Here is a 23,008-nt window from a genome sequence, read left to right on the forward strand (position 1 = left end):
TCCTCTATCAATCATCCTCGGTAATTTTTTCTCCCTTAATTCCACCCCCCCTTTTTTTGTAAGCGCTGTTCCCAAGGTGGGGCTGGAACTCACCATCCCGAGAGCAAGAGTCCCATGCTGTACGGACTGAGGCAGCCAGGAACCCCCCTTCCCCCCAAACCATTCCTTATTGATCAAACTCTTGCCCTTCTTTCTCCATCTCTTTTCTCTGTTTTCTTTCTACCTGCCTCCTTTGCTCTTCTCCCCGGACCTGCTGAGTTTCTCTCTCTCCTCTTGCTTCTGTCTTTTCCTCAGTTCTCCTCAATGCTGACGGTGTGGCTAGCAAAGCCGTCGTCACTGCTGGGCTCTGGGGATGGGATGGGATGGGGTGGGATGTGGTTTGATTCGAACAGCATGCTAGGCGCTCTACGTGACCATGGAGAGAAGGCAGCACCAAAGGTCCACACAGGACCCTGCCCTTTCATCTCCCCGTCTGCATCTCTCTTCCCAGACTCCTTTAGCCTCAAGCACTTCTCATTTCTTACCGTCCTTTCTTTTTTTCGGTCCCTTTCTATCTGTACTTCTCTCTCCCTCCCCATTCCCAGGCGCCGCCCCACCACTCGCGGGCCTGGGCAGGAGTAGGGAGAAGCGCTGGAGCGCGCAGGCGGGGGCGGGGCCGAAGCCGGGGTGGGGATCCTGGCGAGCAAGGCCCGTTCCCACCCGGAGTCGCCAGCTTGGACATCCCTTTGCGACGCCGCGAAGCCTCCACCTGCAGCGCGAGGGAGGGGCGGGGCCGAGGGCGGGGCCGGGGCGGTGCCCCTGGAGCGGAGGCAGGAGCCCGAGCGCTCGCCAGGGCTGCGGCTGCTGCAGTTGTCCTAGCGGGTGCTGGGGCAGAGGGCCGGCGGGAGACGGCTGGCGAGGAGAGAGATTGCGAGACACTTGAAAGACCTGCGACACTCGAGACCAGAGACCCGCTGTGGGAGACCTGCGGCTCCGGGCGCGAGCGAGTTTTCTTTCGCTCGTGGGGAGCGTGCCCGGGGTTCGCCGCATGGCCGGGACTCCGGGCGGTGTTTCTCGGGGCGCCCCCGGGATTTGTTACCTTCTTGGCTCCCTGCTGGCCGGACTGCTCGCCCCGCGGGCTGTCGCCTTCAATCTGGACGTGATGGGCGCCCTGCGCAAGGAGGGCGAGCCGGGTAGCCTCTTCGGCTTCTCGGTGGCTCTGCACCGGCAGTTGCAGCCCCGACCCCAGAGCTGGTGAGTCACCGCACCCGCCCAGAGTACCCGTGCCCGAACCACAGATTTCCCCCCAACCCCTCATCCCATCTCTCAGTCTTCCAAACCCACGACGACTCAGGCTATGCCCAGCTATCCCATACTTCAGCCTTGCCTTATCTGTCTTGACGTACCCTCAGGGCCTGAGACCCGGGGTCTTGCTTTGGGGAGAAGTTGGAGAGTGAGGTTCTTGCCTTGGCAGGTTTCCCCCAACTTGCGTCCTTGCTTCAGTCCCAGGGTCTGTGACTCCCCTCCTTTAGAGGGCTGGATTCCCTCAGGAAGGGGGACTGGACATCTTGTCTCTGCTTAGGGCAGGAGGAGAGGGAAAGGACAGAGAGGTTGAAGACACCATGGGATGGAGGGTAGACTCCAGAAATAACTTCCCGTCAGAGCATTGCCATGGGGTGGAATGAAGACAGTAGGACACTGGAGGCCAGGAGAGCCCTGCCATTTAATTCTGTGGCTCGAGACCACGGGAAGGTTGGAAGAGGACCTGGGAGGGTATGGCAACCTGTACTAGATGGTTTGATGATAGATTGGCAGGAAACAGAGCCCCAAAAGTTGTAGCAGCGGCAGCCCCAGCAGCAGCAGCAGCAGCAGCAGCAGCAGCAGCAGCAGCAGCAGCAGCAGCAGCAGCAGCAAGAGAGAGAGACATCCAGGAGGGATGCTGGCCAGGTTGTTCCCCTTCCTCCACCTCAGGAAATTTCCAGGTCTAGGAATCTCAGCAGTGGGGGGAAGCAGGGAGGAGTGAGGGTCAGAGGATAATTCTAGTTATTTTCTAATCAGCTCAGGACTCTTGGGAGATGGACACATATGTGTGGGGTCTGTGTCTGTCATGTTTCCTGTGCTATTGGCTCCAGCTACATGTATGATTTTAAAGAGAGAGACAAGGGGAAGAAAGCTTCCCACCCCCTCCTGCCAGGGGGCTTTTCTTTCCTAGACTGGTGCCTAAGCCACACTAAGTGTCCATTACTGGGATCAATGCCGTCCACTGGGATTGTCTTCTCCCCGATACTATTGGCTTGGGGGCAGAGGGTAGGGACAGGAGCTTATTTCTCTTCCCCTGCTTGAGGAGGAGGGGCTGGCTCTAATCTTTTTTCTTCCATTATCCCTGTCATCAGGGAGCATGGTCAGTGGTCCCACAAACTTTGGGAGAGATAGAAAGCAACTGACTTCATCTCTTTTTCAGCCTTCTATCCGCTTCCTACCTCATCTCTGTCTCCCTCCCTCCCTTCTTCCCCCATCTGCCAGAGTTCCAGGACTGGAGGCCTTTTTAGGACATGCTGAACTCTCTGAGCTATTTCCAGGCAAATTCTAGGTTATTTTTAATAGCTTGGTCTCTTGTTATTTCCCCCTCCTCTCTGAAGGTGGCCCCTGATTCAGTCTCCCAGAGCCAAGCTCGGGGCCTTCCTGGAGGAGCCCGACTGCCTAACCCTGCTTTAGCTCTCGCAAGGGGTGCTCTGCTGCCTGGTGGCATGTGAGAGACCAGGTCCTTGCTCAGTCCCTAGCTTTTGAGTTGCAGGTCGCCTTCACCAGCATCCACTGATGGAAAGGCCTCACCTGTTTTGATGTCTTTCACTTTTGCCCCTGGAGGAGTCTTTGAAGTCTAACCTTCTTTGTCCTGTGGCTTCAGGTTCATTTATATCTTTCAACTGTAAAACGGGGTTAAACAGTAGTACTACCAGAGGGAGTTGTTGTGGGGTTGAAGAATTCTTAGTATATATAAAACCTTTAGAATAGTGCAAGGCCCAGAGGGAGTGCTATGAAAGTGTTAGCGCTGTTATTCCTGTAGCGTGCTCCACAGAGCTAGAGAAGAGCTTTAGTGCCTTCCTCAAGCCTGGACCCAAAGGCTTGGCTAGATCACCCTGGTTGAGTCAGCCTTCGGGCCAAGCACCCTCCCCAGAGGGCCACCCAGATTGAGAGTCCGGGAGGGCAGGCCTCGGGTGAGAGCCCGGGAGTGTGTGCAGAATTGAGAGGTGTGGTGGTAGGGGGCTACTCCTTTGCTTCCACTTAGTCAGGCTCCCAGGGAGTCCCTCTGCCCCCAACTGCCAACATGTTCTTGCTTTTGCCTGCAGTGGCAGTAGCTGTGGCTCCTGTTCCACCCAGACGCCTGGCGTGGCTGGGGACGGTGGGATGAAGCCAGAAAAGTGTGTGGCTGGGGCAGAGGTGGAGGGACTGGAGAGGCTGCATGTGGGAACTCTTGTTCCAGGAAGGGTGGGCTGGTCCGTTCTCCACTGAGAGTGAGGCTGGCCATACGTACGCGCACCAGCTTCTTTCCTCCATGTGGACCCCTTCCCTCCCCGTTCCCCCTACTCTGGACCTCTAGGGGAGATGTGAGCACTGGACACTGATATTAGCTTCTCCTGGTGCTTAGCTGTGTGGTGACCTGCTGAGACACTGGTAAGAGACCCCAGTCCTCCAGGAGACGGCCGTCTCTGAGTTTGGAGGTGGGGGGATGCTGCGGACTTGTCTGAAGGTTGGCCATCCCACCTGGTTTCCTTTTCTGGGGGGTATCCTCCCCTCCCTTTCCTCCTGTTCTTTTTCTGGAGGGCTCTGTCTCAGCGTTCTGGAGACAGCCAGTCGTCGGGTATGGTGGAAAACGCATGGGTTTTGGAATTAAGCGGGTGTGGATTTGAATTCCAGCATCCTACTTAATGTGTCTCAGTGAGTTTCCTCATCCAAAAGACAAGAAAAGAATCCTCACATAGGATTGTCGTGAAGCTTAAACGAGAGAAGGCTTGTGAGTTGCCTAGCCCGATATCTGGAGCAGGCCGACGTTCGTTCCTCACGTCCCTGGCATCTAGCTTAGGGCCTGACCCGTCGTAGGTGCAGAATAATAATATTACGTCCTTGTCTCACGAGTGCCGGCCACAGGCCGAGGCAGATGATAGGTTCTCAGCACATAGTTGCTAATGAATGCCAAACGCATGCCCTCTTCCTTGCCCCTCCCCACCCGCTCCTCTCTCTGGACACTGGCTCTGACGCGGGATGACAGCTGCTAAGAGACCAGAGCTGTGGGAAGGGAGAGTGGCTCCGTGCCCTCCCCTCCCCCTCAGAACTGGCACAGTGCCCCATCGATGCCTGTCTGCAATATTGCCTGACACAACTTCGAGCCTTGTCCCCCAGCAACGGAGAGGGAGGCAAAGAGTGTGGGAGAGAAGCCTTGAGGTTTGCCCTGCTTGCGCTCCTGAGTCTTTCCTTCTGCGAAGAGAGATCCTCGTAGTCAGCTGGGTGCCAGTCACCTCACCTTACCCCTTCCTTCACTCCTGGCCCGGAGATCAGCCCCAGGGGACCCAGGCAGCCTCAATTCCCAGCACAGTCCTTCCCTGGGGAAGAAGCCTTGGCTGTGATCATGGAAAATTGTCCTGCCAAGAAAGTTGTAGCTGGGAAAGTGTCTGAGGGGGAGGTAGGAGAGAGGAGAGGGTGGGGGCAGGGAGGGTGGGAGGAATGGGGAAAATCATGGATGTGGGGAGGAGAGGGAACCATGGGGAAGGGGATTCAGGGTATGGGCAGAAAATGGGGGCAAGATTGGGGACAGATGAGAAACTTGCCCTACCTCCATGCCAGCTAGAGTGACTGATAGAATCCCGGGCTGGCAGTGTTGTGGGGGATGGGGTCTCTGATGGGTCCCTGATGAAGGGTTGGGGGACAGGCCCATATCTAGCCCCTTGCCAGGCCTCTGAAGCTGGTCCCTGGGCCACCTCGTGGTGCCAGTCTGGGCCCCTGTTACTTTGGCTCTCAGCATTCTTGGCATTTCTGGGAGGGTTCCAACTGGACTGGGTTTGAGGAGGAGGGCAGAGCTTGGGGATGGGGCCAGGAAGTGGGTAGGGAAAGCCTGGTCAGGAACAGGTGCTGGGAACAGGCGGTTCTTTCAAACCAGCTACGCTGGCCAGGCCGCTTGGTTTGGCGTGCTAGCGCACATGTGTGTGTGTGTGTGCGTGTGCGTGTCTACGGTGCATGTGGATAGTATGTGCACATGTAATGTAACGCTTGCACGGCCGAGTCGCCAGGTCTCGGGGAAACTGACTCCCGGCCGTCCTCCTAAGTTCTTCGACATCCGCTTGGTTCTGAGGGGTCAGGTCTGGGCAGTGCTGGGGAGGCACAGCGCTCTGGCTGCTAACTCTTGCCCCTGCCCGCTGTGCAGGCTGCTGGTGGGAGCTCCGCAGGCCCTGGCTCTGCCTGGGCAGCAGGCGAATCGCACCGGAGGCCTCTTCGCTTGCCCCCTAAGCCTGGAAGAGACTGACTGCTACAGAGTGGACATTGACCACGGAGGTGTGGACCCCTGCAGGGTCGGGGGGGGTATGGCACAGGACGGGGAGGAGAGGACTCGGCCTCCTCTTCCCTCTCCTCATTCCCACTGTCCTGCCTCCAGCTGATGTGCAGAAGGAGAGCAAGGAGAACCAGTGGTTGGGAGTCAGTGTTCGGAGCCAGGGACCCGGGGGCAAGATTGTCGTGAGTACCACTTCTTGTGACTGTATGCAAGGGTGGGGTGTGTGCACGTGTCTGTGGTGTGTGCACGCGCACAGGCGTGCTTACAGAACACAGGTGGGCGTGTGTGGTATGATGGCCTGATACCCAGGATCAAAGGTATAAGACGTGGTGCCTGTCCTCATAAATTTAAAACCATCTAAGCATCCATCTGTCCATTTGTGACTCTTACTGAGAATCTTTAAAGCGTCAGGCATTGTGCTGGTTACTGAGAGAGGAAACGTAAAGACGGAAAAGCCCCATCCGTGGCTCAAGAAGCCTGCCGCAGTGTTCTGGAGACTCTCGTTCTCTGTTTTTCTGTGTCTGTTTCCCTCTGTATCATCATGAACACGTGCAAACACAACTAATAATCTGAGTCACCGTGGGGCAGAATATGGTTAATGTTTTTCTTTAATTTTTGAAATTTTTATTTATTTGAGAGAGAGAGAGATAGTGAGAGAGAGAGCATGAGCAGGGTGGAGGGGGAGCAGTCTCCCCGCTGAGCAGGGAGCCTGATGCGGGACTCGATCTCACAACCCCGAGGTCATGACCTGAGCCGAAGGCAGACGCTGAACCCACTGAGCCACCCAGGCGCCCCAGGATGTGATTAATGTTACTGAGCGGTACCGTCCCCAGTATGTGAAAGTCCCAAGGAGGCGTGGAGAGAAGACTCCTGCCGGGGTAGTGGAGGTAGAGCTCAGCCAGCCTGTCAAGAAGAAACAATGCTGCTGGAGTGGAGAGGGGAGGAAGTTCCTCACAGGCAAAGTGGTGGCACTTGCAGAGGTCCAGAGACAGGACGAGCTTGGCACGTCGGGGACGGGCACATAGGGCGTGCTGCGTGCTGGGGCCTGGGTGCCCGAGCAGACTGTGGAGCAAGGCTTCTTCCTGCCAGCGCAAGGGAGTGAGTGCAGGTGGGACTGGTGTGTGGATGTTGCCTCACACCGGGCTGGGTGGTGGTGCCGTGATGTGTGTGTCTGTGTGCTTGCCACACGTCTGCTTGTGGGCTGCGTGGCTCCAGCCGTGACTGGCCCACACGGGGGATGACCCCGTGTCGTTTCCTCCCGCAGACCTGCGCGCACCGGTACGAGGCTCGGCAGCGAGTAGACCAGATCCTGGAGACCAGGGATGTGATTGGTCGCTGCTTTGTGCTAAGCCAAGACCTGGCCATCCGTGATGAGCTGGATGGTGGGGAGTGGAAGTTCTGTGAGGGGCGCCCTCAGGGCCACGAACAGTTTGGGTTCTGCCAGCAGGGCACGGCTGCTGCCTTCTCCCCCGACAGCCACTACCTCCTCTTTGGGGCCCCGGGAACCTACAACTGGAAGGGTGAGTCACTCCTCGGGGAGGGGAGAAGGGAACCGAAATGTCCTCTACCCTCAGAGATGGGATTGGGGCAGCACGTGGCCAAGCATGCCCACACGTTCCCTGCCATGTCGCCCGGGGCACCGCCACGTCTTCCACCCCCATCATGCCAGCCACGCACACAAATGGGGGTGTCCCCTCTCCTTCGAATGGCGGAGTGTTCCCCACCATGCTGGCATGAGCCCCCACACGCACGGCTGTTCCACTCGCTCCAACACTTCAGCCCCACCTCATCACTCCCATTCCCGTCTCCGCACGCTGCCGCTGGCTGCGCTGACACTCGGTGAGTGGGGTGGCGAGCCTGTGGGCCCGGAAGCTTAGGCTGGGGGAGGGGTAGAAGTAGGGCTGCAAAGGAGAGGAGGGGCTTCCCTGTTTGCCTGTCTCACCGGCCTCTGGCCTGAGGGTGGTCCTCGCTCCCTGCCCCGGGCACTAACAGGTCTGTCCTTGCAGGCACCGCCAGGGTGGAGCTCTGTGCGCAGGGCTCAGCGGACCTGGCACACCTGGACGACGGGCCCTACGAGGCGGGGGGTGAGAAGGAGCAGGACCCCCGCCTCATCCCGGTCCCTGCCAACAGCTACTTTGGTAGGGACCCCTCCCTGGCCCGGAGCTGCTCTAACCCTCTGCTCCTTTCTCTTGTCCTCCCTCTCCATGCCCCCACCCTTCTGTCTCTGTCTCTGTCTCTGTCTCTGTCTCTGGCTCTGGCTCTGGCTCTGGCTCTCACCCTTTCTCTCTCTGTCTTCCTGTCTCTGATTCTTATCTCTCTGGTCTCTTTGTCTCTCTCATATTCTTTCTCTCCCTCTTCCTCTTCTACCTCCTCCTTCTTGCCTTTATGTTTGGCTCTGTCTCCCCACTCTGTGGCCCCTCCTCTGGATGTCCCTTCCCTGGTGTCTCCCCCCACCTGCCCCCCGCAGGGTTGCTCTTTGTGACCAACATTGATAGCTCAGACCCTGACCAGCTGGTGTATAAAACTTTGGACCCCGCTGACCGGCTCCCAGGACCAGCCGGAGACTTGGCCCTGAATAGCTACTTAGGTTTGTAAGCTCCCACCATGTCCCCCTGGGCCCTGGGGGCTTGGCTTGGCCTCCCCTCCTCTCCTGCCCTGCCCTCACCAACACACACCCAGGGAAATACACATAGGGCCCAAATTTCAAAGAAGATGAAGATGCCCCGAGGGGGATGGCCTAGGGGGCTGTGAGCGGGATTCTCCATGGAGGAAGAACCAGGTGGGCTGAGACTGTACTGGGAAAGAAGGAGGGTAGAGCTCTAGTGGGACTTTCTTTGAGGGATGGATGGTGGGCACATGCCAGAGAAAAGTCTGTCCTTGTTGGTAAGTCCCTCTCATTGTCTTGTTTGTAACCCTCTGTGAAGGGGGAGGAAGCCAGGCCTGGGAGATGTTTGGGTGAATCAAGTTCTTTCCCACTCCCCCTTCTCTCCCCACTATCCACACGAAGACTTCTTTTCCCTGCCAGCATGGTGGGAGTGGGGGCAAAGAAGTTGCATTAGATGGGGCTGGAGCCTCCTGGGTATGCAGAGGGGAGAGCAGCTCCCTGGGGGTCCTAGGCGTAGTGCCCTGCTCTGCTCTTGCCCAGCTGGCTGGCCTTCCTAGCCACTGCCTTTCTCTTTCTTCCCCAGTCCCCGAGGCTGACCTCATCGCACTTCTTGTGCCAAACTCCAGTCTCTGGGTGTGGGAGGGCTGCCAGGCCTCTGGAGGGGGAGGCAGAGCAGTCCAGCTGTGGTGTGATAACTTGGAGGGCACCTGTACCTTTTGGCTCCAGACCTGTGAGGAGGGGGCAGAGTGGGAGGAGCCTGGGCACACCTTGGCTCCTGAGTCTTTCGGGGAGGGCTCATTGGAAAGTCACCCCACCCAGGTTTCTCCATTGACTCGGGGAAGGGTCTGGTGCGTGCAGAGGAGCTGAGCTTTGTGGCAGGGGCCCCCCGTGCCAACCACAAGGGTGCTGTGGTCATTCTGCGCAAAGACAGTGCCAGCCGCCTGGTGCCCGAAGTGATGCTGTCTGGGGAGCGCCTGACCTCTGGCTTTGGCTACTCACTGGCTGTGGCTGATCTCAACAATGATGGGTGAGAGTGGACACGGGAATGGAGCCTGAGGGAGGCTGGGCCTCTGGCATCTTTCTGACCCCCGTGGCTGGGGAGGGAGCCACACTGACTGTTTCCCTCTCTCCGTAGCTGGACAGACCTGGTAGTGGGTGCCCCCTACTTCTTTGAGCGCCAAGAAGAGCTGGGGGGTGCCGTGTATGTGTACATGAACCAGGGGGGTCACTGGGCTGGGGTGTCCCCTCTCCGGATCTGTGGCTCTCCTGACTCCATGTTCGGGATCAGCCTGGCTGTCTTGGGGGACATCAACCAAGATGGCTTTGCAGGTGTGACTGGGAACTGGGAAGCCTCGGGGGAAGAAGGGGCAGAGGCAGGGATGGGGAAGTGCCTCAGAGGTCCAGGGGGAGGCCTTCTGAGGGCTCTGGGAGAGAGGCAACCTGGGTTGGCATCTGAGCTTTACCATTTACCAGCTTTGTGACTTGGGTCAAGTAAGCTTTCTGAGCTGGTAATATCTGCAGAGAGTAGCTAAGAGGCTTAAAAATGATGAGTGTAAGGTGCCTGGGACTTAGTAGCCTCTCAGTAAAATAGAAAACATATTATACGGAACTGAGTGACTGAGGGAAAGTTGGGGTCTGGATGACCACACCCCCCCTCGCCCCACCCTAGCCTGATTACCTTTTTCCCATACCCACAGATATTGCTGTGGGGGCTCCCTTTGATGGGGATGGGAAAGTCTTTATCTACCATGGGAGCAGCCTGGGGGTTGTCATCAAACCTTCCCAGGTGAGGGGGTTCGTTGGGATGAGGTGTGGGGGCAGTGGGCGTGGGGGGAGTCAGGGGGCACAAAAGCAGAGGGCAGGGGCGGAGCTGGGGGTGGTGGTGTGCGGAGCTGACGGTCCGGTCCCGCAGGTGCTGGAGGGTGAGGCCGTGGGCATGAAGAGCTTCGGCTACTCCCTTTCGGGCGGCCTGGATGTGGATGGGAACCGTTACCCGGACCTCCTGGTTGGCTCCCTGGATGACACCGCGGTGCTCTTTAGGTGAGCTCCTCCCTCGCCTCTGCGTCTCCCTCCCCGAGGCCAGCCCCGTTCTTTCCCTGCCTCAGAGTCTCACGCGTGTGCTCGGCTCCCCATTCCCCAGGGCCAGACCCGTCCTTCATGTCTCCCATGAGGTCTTCATTGCTCCCCGAGCCATCGACCTAGGGCAGCCTAACTGTGCTGCTGGCCACTCGGTCTGGTGAGATGGGACCCAAGGGGAGGCAGGGACATTTCAGGGTCCACTTTCCCCCATTCTCCCTTTCTCCGCCCAGTGTGGGCTGGGCCCTGGGGCGGGGGGCAGGCGCGAGGCGTTGGCCCCTCAGCCTTGCCTGGCTCAGGAGCTACTCTTGCCCCCGCAGTGTGGACTTGAGGGTCTGTCTCAGCTATATTGCAACCCCCAGCAGCTACAGCCCTATTGTGGGTGAGTGAGGTCCCCCTCCCCTTTCCCGCTCCACTGGGTTTCAGGGTGGGTCTCTCCGAGGTGGAGAGAAGGGCATCTCAGAGACAGGGTCAGATTAGAGCAGTTCCTCAGCTCACGGGCTCCTCTCTTCTCTCCACATGCCACAGCCCTGGATTATGTGTTAGATGGAGACACAGACAGGAGGCTCCGGGGCCAGGTCCCCCGTGTGACCTTCCTGAGCCGTGGCCCAGATGACCCCAAGCACCAGGCCTCAGGCACCGTGTGGCTGAAGCACCAGCATGACCGAGTCTGTGGAGACACCATGTTCCAGCTACAGGTGGGCCTGACCCGTTGGCCTCTGAGGGTCACTGTCATTGCATGGTTTCTTTTCTTTGATTCCTTTCAGCTTCTTGTCCAACATGTTCACACCTCATTCTTTGATCTCAACTTTTGGGAAGCCTGTCTTATGGGCTGACCTCTTCCTCACCTGCTGCCTTCTTGTGTCTTCTACCTTCTGTGTCCAGAGTACAAGTCCTGTCCTCCCTGGAGATGGAAATGGCAGGTTCCCTTGTCACACCTGGTCCTCAAAGCCCTAGATCCTGGTCTCCTCCCTCTTCCACCCCAGTCGCTCTCCCTCTCCCTCACTCTGGTCTCTACCTCTCTCTCTTCATCTCCTCAAGCTTCTTGCCAGGTTTCAGAATCTGTCCTAGGTCTTTCTGGGGCCTGAGGATTGTTCTAGTATCCATGTCCATCTTTCCTCTTCCCAGGAGAATGTCAAAGACAAGCTTCGGCCCATTGTGGTGACCCTGTCCTACACTCTCCAGACCCCACGGCTCCGGCGACAGGCTCCTGGCCAGGGGCTGCCCCCTGTGGCCCCCATCCTCAATGCTCACCAGCCCAGCACCCAGCGGACAGAGGCGAGTGCAGATCCTGGTTTAGCTCAGGAGAAGGAGCTGGAAGGAGTAACGATCATCAGCTCTCACAGTGACAAGCGTTCATAGCCTCCAAAACTCACACGCTACCGCAGCAGTTCCTCATGTCTCCAGGTGCTGTGACAAGTAGACCACAAAATGGAAAGTGGCTCAAGCGATCCTGTGTTCCTAGAGGGGACACTGGCCCTCCATTCCACGCATTCATTCAGGAGCCCCAGCTGATGGGGTCTGCCATCTTGAGATGGGGCCTTCCTCCCTGTCAGCTGGAAGGGGGGCATGAAGCTCCTTGTATGGCTCTCCCGGTGGGTCTGGAAGCGATGCCCTTCCCTTCTCTTCACATTCTAAATCCGGAATTGGTTACAGCAAGGGGGGCTGGGGAGGTGTGGTCTCGCTGCGGGCTGGCCTGCTGGCCTCAACCTCAGCCTCTTGGCTTGCTCGTTTTACTGAGGAGGACGTGGCTCAGGGGGGTTCAGGGACCAGCTCAGTATCACGCAGCGGATCAGCAGCAGATCTGAGAGTTGAACCCACGTTGCTTAATCTTGTGATCCTCTGCCCGACTGTGCGCCTCGGAGACACAGTCACCTCCTGCCTCACCCCTACGAATGACCCTTCCCTCAAATGTCTCCCCAGATCCACTTCCTGAAGCAAGGCTGTGGTGAAGACAAGATCTGTCAGAGCAATCTGCAGCTGGTCCAAGCCCGCTTCTGTGCCCGGGTCAGCGACACGGACTTCCAGCCTCTGCCCATGTGAGGGGGGCAAGGGGGTGGTGGTGGGGGGCGGAGGGTGGGGGGGTGGGAAGGCCAGAGTCCAAGGAAGAAAAGCAAGCCGCCGCAAGGGGGCCAGGCCGAGGGAGGGGCTGAGCCTGCAGACGGAGGGCGGAGGCTGGTAATTCAGACGATGAGGGCCAGTGCTGGGGCCGCAGAGGCTCTCCTGGCAAGGAGTAACACGCCTTCACAAGACAGAGAGTACTACACAGTTCACGCACAGCGCACTGCTGCGTCTTCCCAACCCAGGGAGGTAGGAGTTATTATTAGCTCCTTTATGCGTGGGGAACGGGGGCCTAGAGAGCTTAGGTTACTTGCCCCGAGTGAGTAAGTAGGGGAGCTTGGACCGGAACAGCGTCTCCTGGCTCCCTGGCCTGTTCTCTTGAGTGTGGGAAGACCTGAGGCTTGAATGGTGGGCAGGGCGATGTGGGGGAGCCCGTGGGAGGAGAGACCAGGGAGTGGGGCAGGCAGCATGCACCGGGTGGGGAGGAGGCAAGAGAGGACAGGCAGGGGAAGGTGCTCAGATTTAGTGTGACTGGGATCTGACTTCCAGGGATGCAGATGGGACGACAGCCCTGTTTGCCCTGAGTGGGCAGCCAGTCATCGGCCTGGAGCTGACGGTCACCAACCTGCCCTCGGATCCGGCCCGGCCCCAGGCCGATGGGGACGATGCTCATGAAGCCCAGCTTCTGGTCACCCTCCCCGCCTCTCTGCACTACTCAGGAGTCCGAGCCCTGGACCCCGCGGTGAGGGCCTGTGGCAGGGTGGGGCGGGGTCTCGGAGGCCGGGAACCCAGACTGACTTCTCCTCCTCTCCCCACTGCAGGAGAAGCCGCTCTGTCTGTCCAATGAGAATGCCTCCCATGTCGAGTGTGAGCTGGGGAACCCCATGAAGAGAGGTGCCCAGGTTGGCATGTCAGCCCTTACCCCTGTCCGAGTGCCTCTCTAAGCCCTGACCGCCCTCCGGCCCCCAGCCTTCCCCGACTCGTGTCGCTCTCCACTCTGGGCCTAGGTCACCTTTTACCTCACCCTCGGCACCTCAGGGATCACTATTGAGACCACAGAGCTGGAAGTGGAGCTGCTGTTGGCCACGTGAGCCTGGTGGGGCCAGGGGGTGGTGAGGGTGGGGGCTGCTGGGTTGATGTCCACTTGGATGGGGCGCTGCCATCCTCATCTGAGCCCTTGGGGTGGCGCCTGTGCCCCATCGCCCACGGGTGCTCCTGTCTACACGGCAGGATCAGCAAGCAGGAGCTTCAGCCCATCTCTGTGCGAGCACGTGTCTTCATTGAGCTGCCGCTGTCCATCACAGGGTAAGCTCTGTCCGAATGGACGCATGGGCTGCAGCGGTGGGCATGGCTCCTCCGAAGCCCTGGCCTGGGCTCTGCCTCTTGACCCTCCAGTCAGCCAGGCCCCGGGCCTCCTCAACCCTCTGTTCTGACCCTCCCACGCCAGGGTGGCCATTCCCCAGCAGCTCTTCTTCTCGGGTGTGGTGCGCGGCGAGAGCGCCATGAAGTCTGAGCGGGATATAGGCAGCAAGGTCAAGTATGAGGTCACGGTAAGTGTTCTGGGGAGGCCCCTGGTCAGGCCCCTCCCTTCTTGGCACAGAGAGAGGCTGAGACATGTCCCAAGGCTGTGGTTCTTCTACCCTGTGGTGGCTTGATGGTCCAGTGAGTTCAAGGCCTCTGTTCACTCCTGGACCTTGACTGTGGGCAGGTGTTTGTGTTGGGGCCTCGGGTGACCATTTCCTGGTCATCCCTGCATGGACATCTTACCTGTTGGTCTGGGTAGGCCCTGAGGGTCCAGGGAGGCTTTTCTGCCAGGGGCTTTAGCTGGGGGATGGGGACAGTGGGAGAGGGCTGATGTGTCTCCTTAGAACTCTGCCCTTGCTTGACTGGGGCCTCCCCACCCTTGCAGGAGCATCTCCAGGCCTTCCTAGTTTTGGGGTAGGCAGAGAATGATGTCTGGTGGGGTCTAGGATCCCAAGTCTTTGTTGAAACTCTGCTTCCTGAAGCCTTCCCCTCAGCCCTTGTCCCCTCTGTCTCTGCAGATTTAGGGCCCATTTAGAAACCGAGGGCCCTCCCTTCACACTCCCTTCTGCCCGCAGGTCTCCAACCAAGGCCAGTCGCTGAACACGCTGGGCTCTGCCTTCCTCAACATCATGTGGCCCCATGAGATTGCCAACGGGAAGTGGCTGCTGTACCCCATGCGGGTGGAGCTGGAGGCTGGGCAGGCACCTGGGCAGAAGGGGCTGTGCTCCCCGAGGCCCAACATCCTCCAACTGGTGAGGCTTAGGCAGGGCGGTCAGGGGGGTTAGACTTTGGGAAGGACGTCGTGGGGGCTGTGGGAGGCTGTGGGGGCCCGGGGGAAGGCAGTGGGGAGGAGAGGCCATCTCAGGATTGCTGTGTCGGAGGGACGCTCACTGTGCCCGCTCCCTGCACTCAGGATGTGGACAGCAGGGACAGGAGGCGGCGGGAACTGGGGCAGCCGGAGCCAGAGAAGGATCCTGAGCAGCCGGAGCCCAGCACATCCTGGTGGCCGGTGGCCTCCGCGGAGAAGAAGAGAAACATCACCCTGGTGAGGGCGGGGCCATCGCGGGACAGTCCCAGGGAGGGGCGGGGCTGTTGGTGATGTGACAGGATGTGAGGGACGTGGAGCTTCCAGGTGCTGGGTGTCCAGGAGGCTGGCCTGTTGAAAGGCGTCACGGTCACCCACCTGGAGCGAGTTGACAAGACCGTTTCTATCACCACCGCGAAGCAGCGGCTGACACCTCGGGTCCCTCTCTGACCACTAAGTATTCACCTGGAGAGGGCCCTTGGCCTGCAGCCAGTTACCACACAAGTACTTGTTTTGCGTAGTTTTGTTAAGTGGATGTATTGAGCCAGTGAGCACGTGCTCTGTGCTCATCCCTTGCAGGACGTGTGGGCAGTGAGTGTGGAAGGGGCAGAGTGGGGGGCATTTGGCCTGGTTGCCAGGAGGCAGAAACCCAGGTGTGGAAGGGTAAATAGAAGGAGTCAGAGAGACCGCTGGCAGGGGGATGTGAACAGTCGGGCCAGGCCTGGCGTCGTCTGTCTGGAAGGGAGCTCCACTGTCACACCCTGTCCCTCACGGGGGCCCTCAGCTTCCCTGCTCCTGGAGGGCATGGCAGGAGGCAACTCGAAGGCACGTGGAGGCAGCGTGGGCTTGCATTATGGTCGGTTCCCTGTGATGGGTATTGTCCTGCTTTTTCCACGTGACTGATTTTCCCTGAAAGGACTCCCTTTCTAATAAGAACTTTGAAATTGATTCTTTTACTTAAAATTGCTTTCAGACAAACTGACCGAGGATTCTTGAGCTGCTCAAAAGGGGCAAAATAAAAGAGGATTCAAAGAATTCAAATGCTCTCAAAGCCCTTGTCCTGCACACAAAGTGTGGTGCACACAAAGTGTCCTGCACACAAAGTTTTTAGGCAAACTGGATCATCAGGTGGGATTGGGCCAAATGGATGTAGGTCAGACCTGGAAGGAGCAGGACTTAGGTCCCTGACCCCCAGCAGCTGCTGGGGGACTCCTCCTCCTTCAGTGGGTTTGGGCTTAGCATAGGAGTGCGGCTTTGTCCAACATGGACTTGGATTCAAAGATCTGTTCTGTCACTTCCCAACTTTGCTAGCTGTGTAACCTGAGCCAGGGCCCCTGGCCTCTTTTTTTTTTTTTTTAAGTGTTTATTTTTAAGTAATTTCGACACCCAACGTGGCTCTTGAACTCACAACCCCAAGATCAAGAGTCTCATGCTCCACTGACTGAGCCAGCCAGGTGCCTCTCTCTCTCTCTCTCTCTCTCTCTCTTTAAAAGTAATTTCTTTGGCCAACATGGGGCTTGAAATCATGACCCTGATGTCAAGAGTTACATGCTCTACAGACTGAGACAGTCAGGCACCCTACACCTGGCCTCTTTGAACTTTATTTCCTAGTTTGGAAAATGGGGATGATAATAATTGGCACCTTGCAGGACAGCTGTAGTAAGTACCTTGCAGATAGGAGGTGCTCAGTAAACGGGACCGTTGTTATATAACATAAGCCTTAACTGGGGAGGCTACTCTGTTGCCACTGTAAGAGACCTCCTCCCTGCTCCTCGTGCATTTCAAGGCCAGAGTGACCAGATTTGGGGTAGGCTGCTCTTTTGGACCATGGGGTTAGTTTGGGAAGACTTCCTGGAGGAGGCGAGTTTGAGGTCGGGTAAGGAAAATGGGAGAGAAGTAAGTGAGGAACTAGGGCAATAGGGGGTCCAAGGTGTGGGAGCTCATGGAGGGATGGAGTGAAGTCTCCGAGCAGATTCTGTGTCTGTGTGAGCACATATGTGAAGGTGCTGGGCCCTGGGGAAGATCAGTGGGCTGGGGCCAAGTGGCTCAGAGCCCGGCCTGTCCTGGTCTCTAGGACTGTGCCCGGGGCACTGCCAACTGCCTGGTGTTCAGCTGCCCTCTCTACAGCTTTGACCGCGCCGCCGTGCTGCACGTCTGGGGCCGCCTCTGGAACAGCACCTTCTTGGAGGTAAGAGCACCGTGGCAGTGGGGCTGGCGTCTTCTTCCCCAGCAGTCCCCGCGGGACTCACTGTGCTTTGGGCCTTCTCCCTGTCCAAATGCAGCACACTCTTAACCCAAGACAGGCAGAAATGCCCTCTGCGTGGGGCACCATTCCACTTAATTTCGGGAGCTGGGGCGGGGGGCATGGGGCATTGAGGAGAAGGTTGCCCTTCTCCGCTCCCTTAGGAGTACTCCGCTGTGAAGTCCCTGGAAGTCATCGTCCGAGCCAATATCACGGTGAAGTCATCCATCAAGAACTTGCTGCTCAGAGACGCCTCCACAGTGGTGAGCTGCGGGCCTGGGGAAGTCGGGGCGGGGAAGCTCTTCTTTCCCTCTGCGCTAGCCCTTGTTCCCCGAACCCTTCGCTCCCCAGATCCCGGTGATGGTTTACCTGGACCCTGTGGCCGTGGTGGCAGAGGGAGTCCCCTGGTGGGTCATCCTCCTGGCCGTGCTGGCCGGGCTGCTGGTGCTGGCGCTGCTGGTGCTGCTGCTGTGGAAGGTGAGGCTGGGGGACGCGGGGCTGCTGGGGCCGGGCTTCTCTGTCCCACCCGCTCTCTCCTTTCTTCCGCCAATCTGCACGGAACGCTCGTATGTCCCAGGGACTCTGTCAGGCTCTGGACGTTTCCGAGAGAAGTCAGATGCCGATCTTGTCCTCTGGGGTTTGACAGTCTAGTGCGGGAGGCGAGCCGTGTAGTAAGGACCAGGCAGAAGGCACTAGGCAAGAGAGTGCCGTGGGAGTTCAGGTGAGAAAGCTTGAGAGCAGGTGGCTTAGAGGAAGGTGGGGTCATAGGACCTGGATGTGGGAGATGAGGTGGGTGCGACCATGAGAGGCAGAGCCATGGAAGCGGGGAAGTGGGGGCTGACTTAACGAGAGTGTGGCAGGGCAGGCAGGGAAGGCAGGGGAGGAAACTGTGACCAAGAAGACACAACGGCGTGGAGAACAGCCTCCAGGGGCGGCCTCTGGGACTGAACTCAGAGCTTCCACATACCAGGCTCTACATGGAACCGTCTTTGTACGCAGAGTGTAGACAGAATCCCATTGGGTCTGGGTTCTACCTAAAAGCACACAAGTGCACATGTCAGCACAGGCAATCACATCCACCAGCCATCGTCAAACCCTGAACTGCACGCCACGTCTGGGCTATGGGGACCAGGTGTGCCTTTGGGGCCCTCTGGAGACCTGCCGCCAGTATCCCCGGACCAGCTGCAGACCAAGCGCACTGTTTGGCAAATGTGGGTCATGAATGGACCAGATCTCTGGATGAGCATCCACAGCGTTGGGAACCTGGCCGGTCTTCAGGGAGGCAACACCTTCGTGAAACTGTTTCTAGAATCCCTGCTCCCTGCTTTCTTGGAAGGGGGACACAGTAGAAATAAGGGTCCCCATCCCTCCTGAGTCTTCCCATCCTCCCCCTCTTTTGCTCTCCTCCTCCTTTGACATCCCAGTGTGGCTTCTTCCATCGGAGCAGCCAGAGCTCATCTTTTCCCACCAACTATCACCGGGCCCATCTGGCTGTGCAGCCCTCGGCCGTGGAAGCTGGGGGCCCAGGGACTGTGGGGTAAATGTTGTGTGTGTGCATGTGTGTGTGTGTGTGAGTGTGGATGTGTACGTGTGAGTAGGGCCCCCAGCACTCGGGACCAGGGTGAAGAAATGAGATTGCACGAGGGTGGTGTGAGTTCTAGGAACGGGTGGGAGGTAATGATAAGGGTGAGCGTGTAAGGGTGCGTACACACAGCCTGAGGCATGCGCAAAGGGGTGGCCGGGCTCACGCCGTATGAGCATGTGCGAGTGCTGGAAGGTGCCATGCATGGCTTTTCTGTGGGCATGAGTGTGCAGAGACGAACGGGCAAGGACATGGCGTGCAGTCTGAGCATGTAGGAGCCTTGGGTGGTCCCGAGTGTGAGTGTGCAAGGGGTACATTTCCACCTTGGTATGGAAGGACCAACGTGTTCATGACGTAGGGAGGGGTGAGGCCACTGTATTCATGGATGACAGGGCCCTGCGCCCAGGAAAGTGCTGTTTGAGTACACGGGGAGTGTCTGAGGCCTGAGAGAAGTCATTCCGAGTACGCAGGGGTCTAGGAAGCCATTTTTGGGTCTCAGATCTCGTTTGTGTTCTGGGGCATGCTATTGGGTCTCTTAAAAAGCTTGGGTGAGGTCAGGGTCCTGCTGTTCCATCTTCAACCCCCTCTTTCAGGAGCCAAGGGAGATGTCCTTGGCCCCGCACCTTTGGCCCCTCCTGGTCTTTCTCTTGCTGTCAGTGAGGACCTGGGGGCCCAGCATTAACTGTGGCACCTGTGGGGGCTGCACACCACACCGGATGCTGTCCGACGCAGCTCCTTTCTGCTGCAATCGGTACTTTCTGTCCACTGATGGTGGATGCAAGGCGCTGTGCTGTGCTGGGCATCTGCTCCAGGGGCCTCAGCCCCACAGGCTCCTCATGTCTGGCCTGGGGTCCTTGCAGATGGGATTCTTCAAGCGGGCGCGGTACCCCGAGGCCACCGTGCCCCAGTACCACGCGGTGAAGATCCCGCGGGAAGACCGGCAGCAGTTCAAGGAGGAGAAGACAGGCACCATCCTGAGGAACAACTGGGGCAGCCCCCGGCGGGAGGGCCCCGACGCGCACCCCATCCTGGCTGCTGATGGGCACCCTGAGCCAGGCTCCGACGGGCATCCCGTGTCAGGCACTGCCTAGCTCCCTGTGTCCCAGCCTGGCCCGTGGATCCCTCCACCCTTTCCCCAGACGTGGGTCCTTGGGGTGAAGAGGGTGGAGTGGGTTGCTGGTGTCTCATCAGCATGTGACAGGATCTGCTTCCCCAGGGACATAGGCATCTCCCCACCCCCTCAAGGAGCGCCCCCCAAGACTTCCCCTTAGAATACTGTGAGATGAGGGCAGTAAATCAGGAATAGGGTTGTGGGGTAGGGGGAGAAGGGCTGTGATGTCCTGACGCAAATGTGGGAGAAAGGACCTTGATCCCTCCCGCTCCCATTCACCCTGTTTAATAGGACCCCAAGGACCTGTCCCCCTGAAAGTGCCTTAAGACCAGAGGGATGGGGAGGAGATTGTGCTGCTGACTCAGGGGCTCTTCCCTCCCTGGTTCCCCTCCCCTCTGACCTTAGTTTGCTGCATCAATCTAGTGGATTTTGCCTATTTATTAAAAAATATTTGAGGACAAAACCTCCGGCTTCTTTGCTGAGTCCTGCTCCCCCCCATCCAGGGTCTCCAGGAGAGGACTGCTTCTCTCTGCACCCCCACAGCTCAGGACAAAGGTGGTAGTGGGAGGGAGGGCTGGGGGCCCAGCAGGGGCACATGTATCATGACTTTTGTGACCAGTTCCTGGAGGCACATGGGTGTGGTCTCAGACGAAGGGGAAGGGGGACCTTTACTATGGTAACAAGGGCAAGCGACAGGGAAACGCCCTAGCAGTGGGTGGGCAAAAACTGGGAGACCCAGTCTTGGAATTTTCAGTCAAGGATATGACAGGACATCACTTTCCTCCCTGTGGTCAGGTGAGGAATAGAGCTTCTTCACTTTGGAAGGAAGGAGTGAAGTTAGAAGCCGGGGCAGAGACGGGGGAAGGAGGAAGAGGGGGTGGCGGGGGAACGGCTTCTCTGCCTAGATTCCTCTCAGTAGAAGACAGATTAGCCTGTAGGTGGGATTGCTCTGGCTGGAGGCAGGACTTGGGGAAGGGTTATTTCACAGCCTTTCCCATGATGTGGGGCCCAATTGGCAACCACTTGAAGGGAGGGGGCTGGTGTTCCATTTGGAGTTGAGAGAACTGGGCACTCTCGAGATCCTTCCAGGTCTCTCTGGTGAGGCAGCAGCCATCCCCAATGTGTTTCCAGGTGGGCTCTAGGACTTGCTGCCACAGGAAGGCCCAGCTTCCCCGGGGCTCAGCCACATGCTCCCAGAATAAGAACACTCCTCCCTGGGATAAAAGAATTCGCGTCACTGTTTTGTTCCATTCCACAACCTTCCTCTCCCCTCACCTCCGCCCTGCTGACCGTGCCGGTGGAACCTCTTGGCGAAGCGGGGGTTGCTGGTCAGCAGGGTCAGGAAGCACATCGTCACTCTGCTCCTGACTGTTTCTGTAGCCCCTGGCTCCTACCCTCCCACTCAAAAACGCATGTGAAGAACCTTCCGGGGGGGTGACTGGTGAGCAATTGTCAAAGGATGGCCAGAGGGACAGGCCAGCCGAGGGCAGACAGATGGGGAGCTGGAGAGACAGGAGCAGAGATCTCACTGTATACAGAGACCTGTCTTACGAGACTGAGACGCATGTACCCCACCTTATCCTTTGGCCCACATCCCAGGAAAACCTTGCACGTGACTCGTGACTAATGCTGGGGTTCCTTCCGCCCTTCTCTCCTTGCTGAACCCTCTCTAGGTGATCTCACGCACCCCCCGTGCTCTGCATTTACCAGCTACAAGCTGGTAACTTTCACGTCTCTGTGTGCAGGCTGCATCTTTCTCTGACTTCCTGCTGCCTCTGGGTTTCCTGCCTGCCTGTCTCAGCGGCACCTCAGACCTAACAAGTCCCAAATGGATTTCTCTCATTTCAGCAACTGGCACTTCCCTCTACCCTCCCTCTTCCCCTCCACCAGTCACTCATGCCAGAAACCTGGAACCCATCCTCAACTCCTTTCCACACCCAGTTCAAAATCTTACGGATTCTATGTCCTTTAATATCTCTATCTAGAACCCTTTTTTATTTTTCCCCCCTCCTCCACATCCTGCTTAGTCCGCTCAGATCTCCACGTAAGCATCACTTCCTTAGGTGTCTCCCCCACCTTGCCCCCCCAACCGCCGCGTTAGGTGGTTCTGTGGGGCTTCCACAGCACCCTATCCGGCCACATCGAGGCCCCGGTCATGTTCACTGTTCACCAGCAGGTGGGGATGGACCAGTGTCTGATGTGTTCACACACCCAATTCCCTGTGCTGCGTCTGCCTGGCCCGCGCCTGCCCGTCCCTGTGGGCTCTGCTCACCGGCCGCAGCACTCTCTGGACCTCCTGCAGGACCCTCCTTGGGCTCTGCACGGAGCACAGCACCAGGGTGCTGACCACCACATCCATGCAGCCATCCTCCAGCCCTTTCATGTCCTCTCCGGCAGCCACCACAAACTTCTCGTACTGGACCTGCCTGTTCTCAGCCATGCTCTTGGTCAGGAACCTCTCGAAGTGGGGGTTTGGGTCCAGGCACGTGACCCTGCAGCCTGCCGGGTAGAACTGGAAGTTGGCACCCGTGCCGCAGCCCAGCTCCAGCAAGGCCACCTTCCCGGAGGCTCCCATAAGGCCCTTGATCTGGCCAAAGAGCTCCCGCTTCTTCCTCTCCATCTTGCGGTTGCACTGGGCAGTCAGCAGAGCCATGAAGTAGGGGAAGTAGATTTTGCACAGGGGCCGCCAGCAGCCCAGCAGAGCCATCAGGTGCAGGGGCAGCGTCAGGAGCAGCACCAGCAGCTGCAGGAGGCGGACCAGGGCACCCATGACACAGCGGCTCGGAGCCCTGCTTCCGTTGGGGCCGTTGGGGCACTGGCCTCTTCTTTCTCTCCTTCACCGCGGACAGGAGTCTCTCCTCCCCCTGTGATAGGACTTCGTTCCCTGTGTCCTACTTGACAACTTTCTCTTTGCCAGGGTGGGGAGGGTGTATGGAATCCCTCCAGAGGGCAGAGGTCCTACGGCCCCATAGTTCTACGTGGGGTGAAGGAACAGGTGGTGCTAGTGTCCTGAGTTCTGGGGTGCTGTCAGTTGAAGGTGAGGTGTGCTGAGCATTTCAGAGAGGAGTGGGAAGGGCGGAGGGGGACAGGTCTCAGATCGCAGCTTCATGGGGGCCAAAGGCTGGGACAGAGCTGACTCATGGGCATGTGCTGGCCTCATTCTGTCCCCGGGATCTGCTCAGGTTATGCAAGCTGGAAAATCTGGTTGGGTTCCCTTGGCACACCCCCAGGGCTCTGTAAACTGTAACATGCCTTTGCCCCAGTTAGAAGCCAAGCACAGAGGATTCAGGGTAAGGCCGGATTGGTCAGAAGGAGGAGGGAGATTGCAGGTCAAAAGAAAGGCATTTTCTCAACTGGTGTTTATTATCACATTCAAGACCGCAGTGCCCCAGCAATAGAAGAAGGGAGAAAAAGGCAACACAGGGAAGAAAAATCAGGAAGCCCAGGTCCCAGTGTTAGTTCGACCATTATAACTTGCTGT

At 58.1% G+C, this 23,008-nt stretch overlaps 2 protein-coding genes across 10 annotated transcripts; one reads left to right on the top strand and one right to left on the bottom strand.

The window, feature by feature from the left end:
• The first annotated feature begins 806 nt into the window (after nt 1-806).
• On the top strand, nt 807-19,990 carry ITGA7 (integrin subunit alpha 7). Of its 7 annotated transcripts, none has more exons than XM_045789939.2 (27): nt 807-1,233; nt 5,396-5,523; nt 5,624-5,703; nt 6,786-7,041; nt 7,528-7,605; nt 7,989-8,108; nt 8,946-9,153; nt 9,262-9,455; nt 9,824-9,912; nt 10,039-10,166; nt 10,267-10,362; nt 10,523-10,584; nt 10,731-10,900; nt 11,331-11,480; nt 12,126-12,241; nt 12,813-13,005; nt 13,085-13,165; nt 13,271-13,350; nt 13,494-13,568; nt 13,711-13,813; nt 14,363-14,539; nt 14,701-14,832; nt 16,667-16,780; nt 16,999-17,097; nt 17,186-17,311; nt 18,259-18,371; nt 19,010-19,148. In XM_045789939.2, exons 1-27 carry the CDS (start codon nt 1,028-1,030, stop codon nt 19,074-19,076), a joined length of 3,441 nt encoding a protein of 1,146 aa, XP_045645895.1. In that variant the 5' UTR covers nt 807-1,027; the 3' UTR covers nt 19,077-19,148. The 7 variants fall into 7 exon arrangements, with proteins under 7 accessions (XP_045645895.1, XP_045645896.1, XP_045645894.1 ...); XM_045789940.2 differs by lacking the exon at nt 19,010-19,148 and adding an exon at nt 19,277-19,416 and having other exon boundaries at nt 808-1,233; XM_045789938.2 differs by lacking the exons at nt 18,259-18,371; nt 19,010-19,148 and adding an exon at nt 19,277-19,990 and having other exon boundaries at nt 810-1,233.
• TMT1B (thiol methyltransferase 1B) lies at nt 15,935-22,701 on the bottom strand. 3 transcript variants are annotated; one of them, XM_087869090.1, is made up of 4 exons: nt 21,800-22,701; nt 17,802-17,868; nt 17,204-17,526; nt 15,935-16,860 (listed from the first exon to the last, which is right to left on the bottom strand). In XM_087869090.1, the coding sequence occupies exons 1-3, from the start codon at nt 22,295-22,297 to the stop codon at nt 17,447-17,449; spliced, it is 645 nt and encodes a 214-aa protein (XP_087725216.1). In that variant the 5' UTR covers nt 22,298-22,701; the 3' UTR covers nt 15,935-16,860; nt 17,204-17,446. The 3 variants fall into 3 exon arrangements, with proteins under 3 accessions (XP_087725216.1, XP_045645901.1, XP_087725215.1); XM_045789945.2 differs by adding an exon at nt 19,108-20,741 and having other exon boundaries at nt 17,204-17,868; nt 21,800-22,697; XM_087869089.1 differs by having other exon boundaries at nt 17,204-20,741; nt 21,800-22,697.
• Nucleotides 22,702-23,008: the final 307 nt, after the last annotated feature.

Source organism: Ursus americanus, chromosome 17 (assembly GCF_024610735.1).
Source record: "Ursus americanus isolate L20-20 chromosome 17, mUrsAme1.1.p, whole genome shotgun sequence".
Classification (NCBI taxonomy): Eukaryota; Metazoa; Chordata; class Mammalia; order Carnivora; family Ursidae; genus Ursus; species Ursus americanus.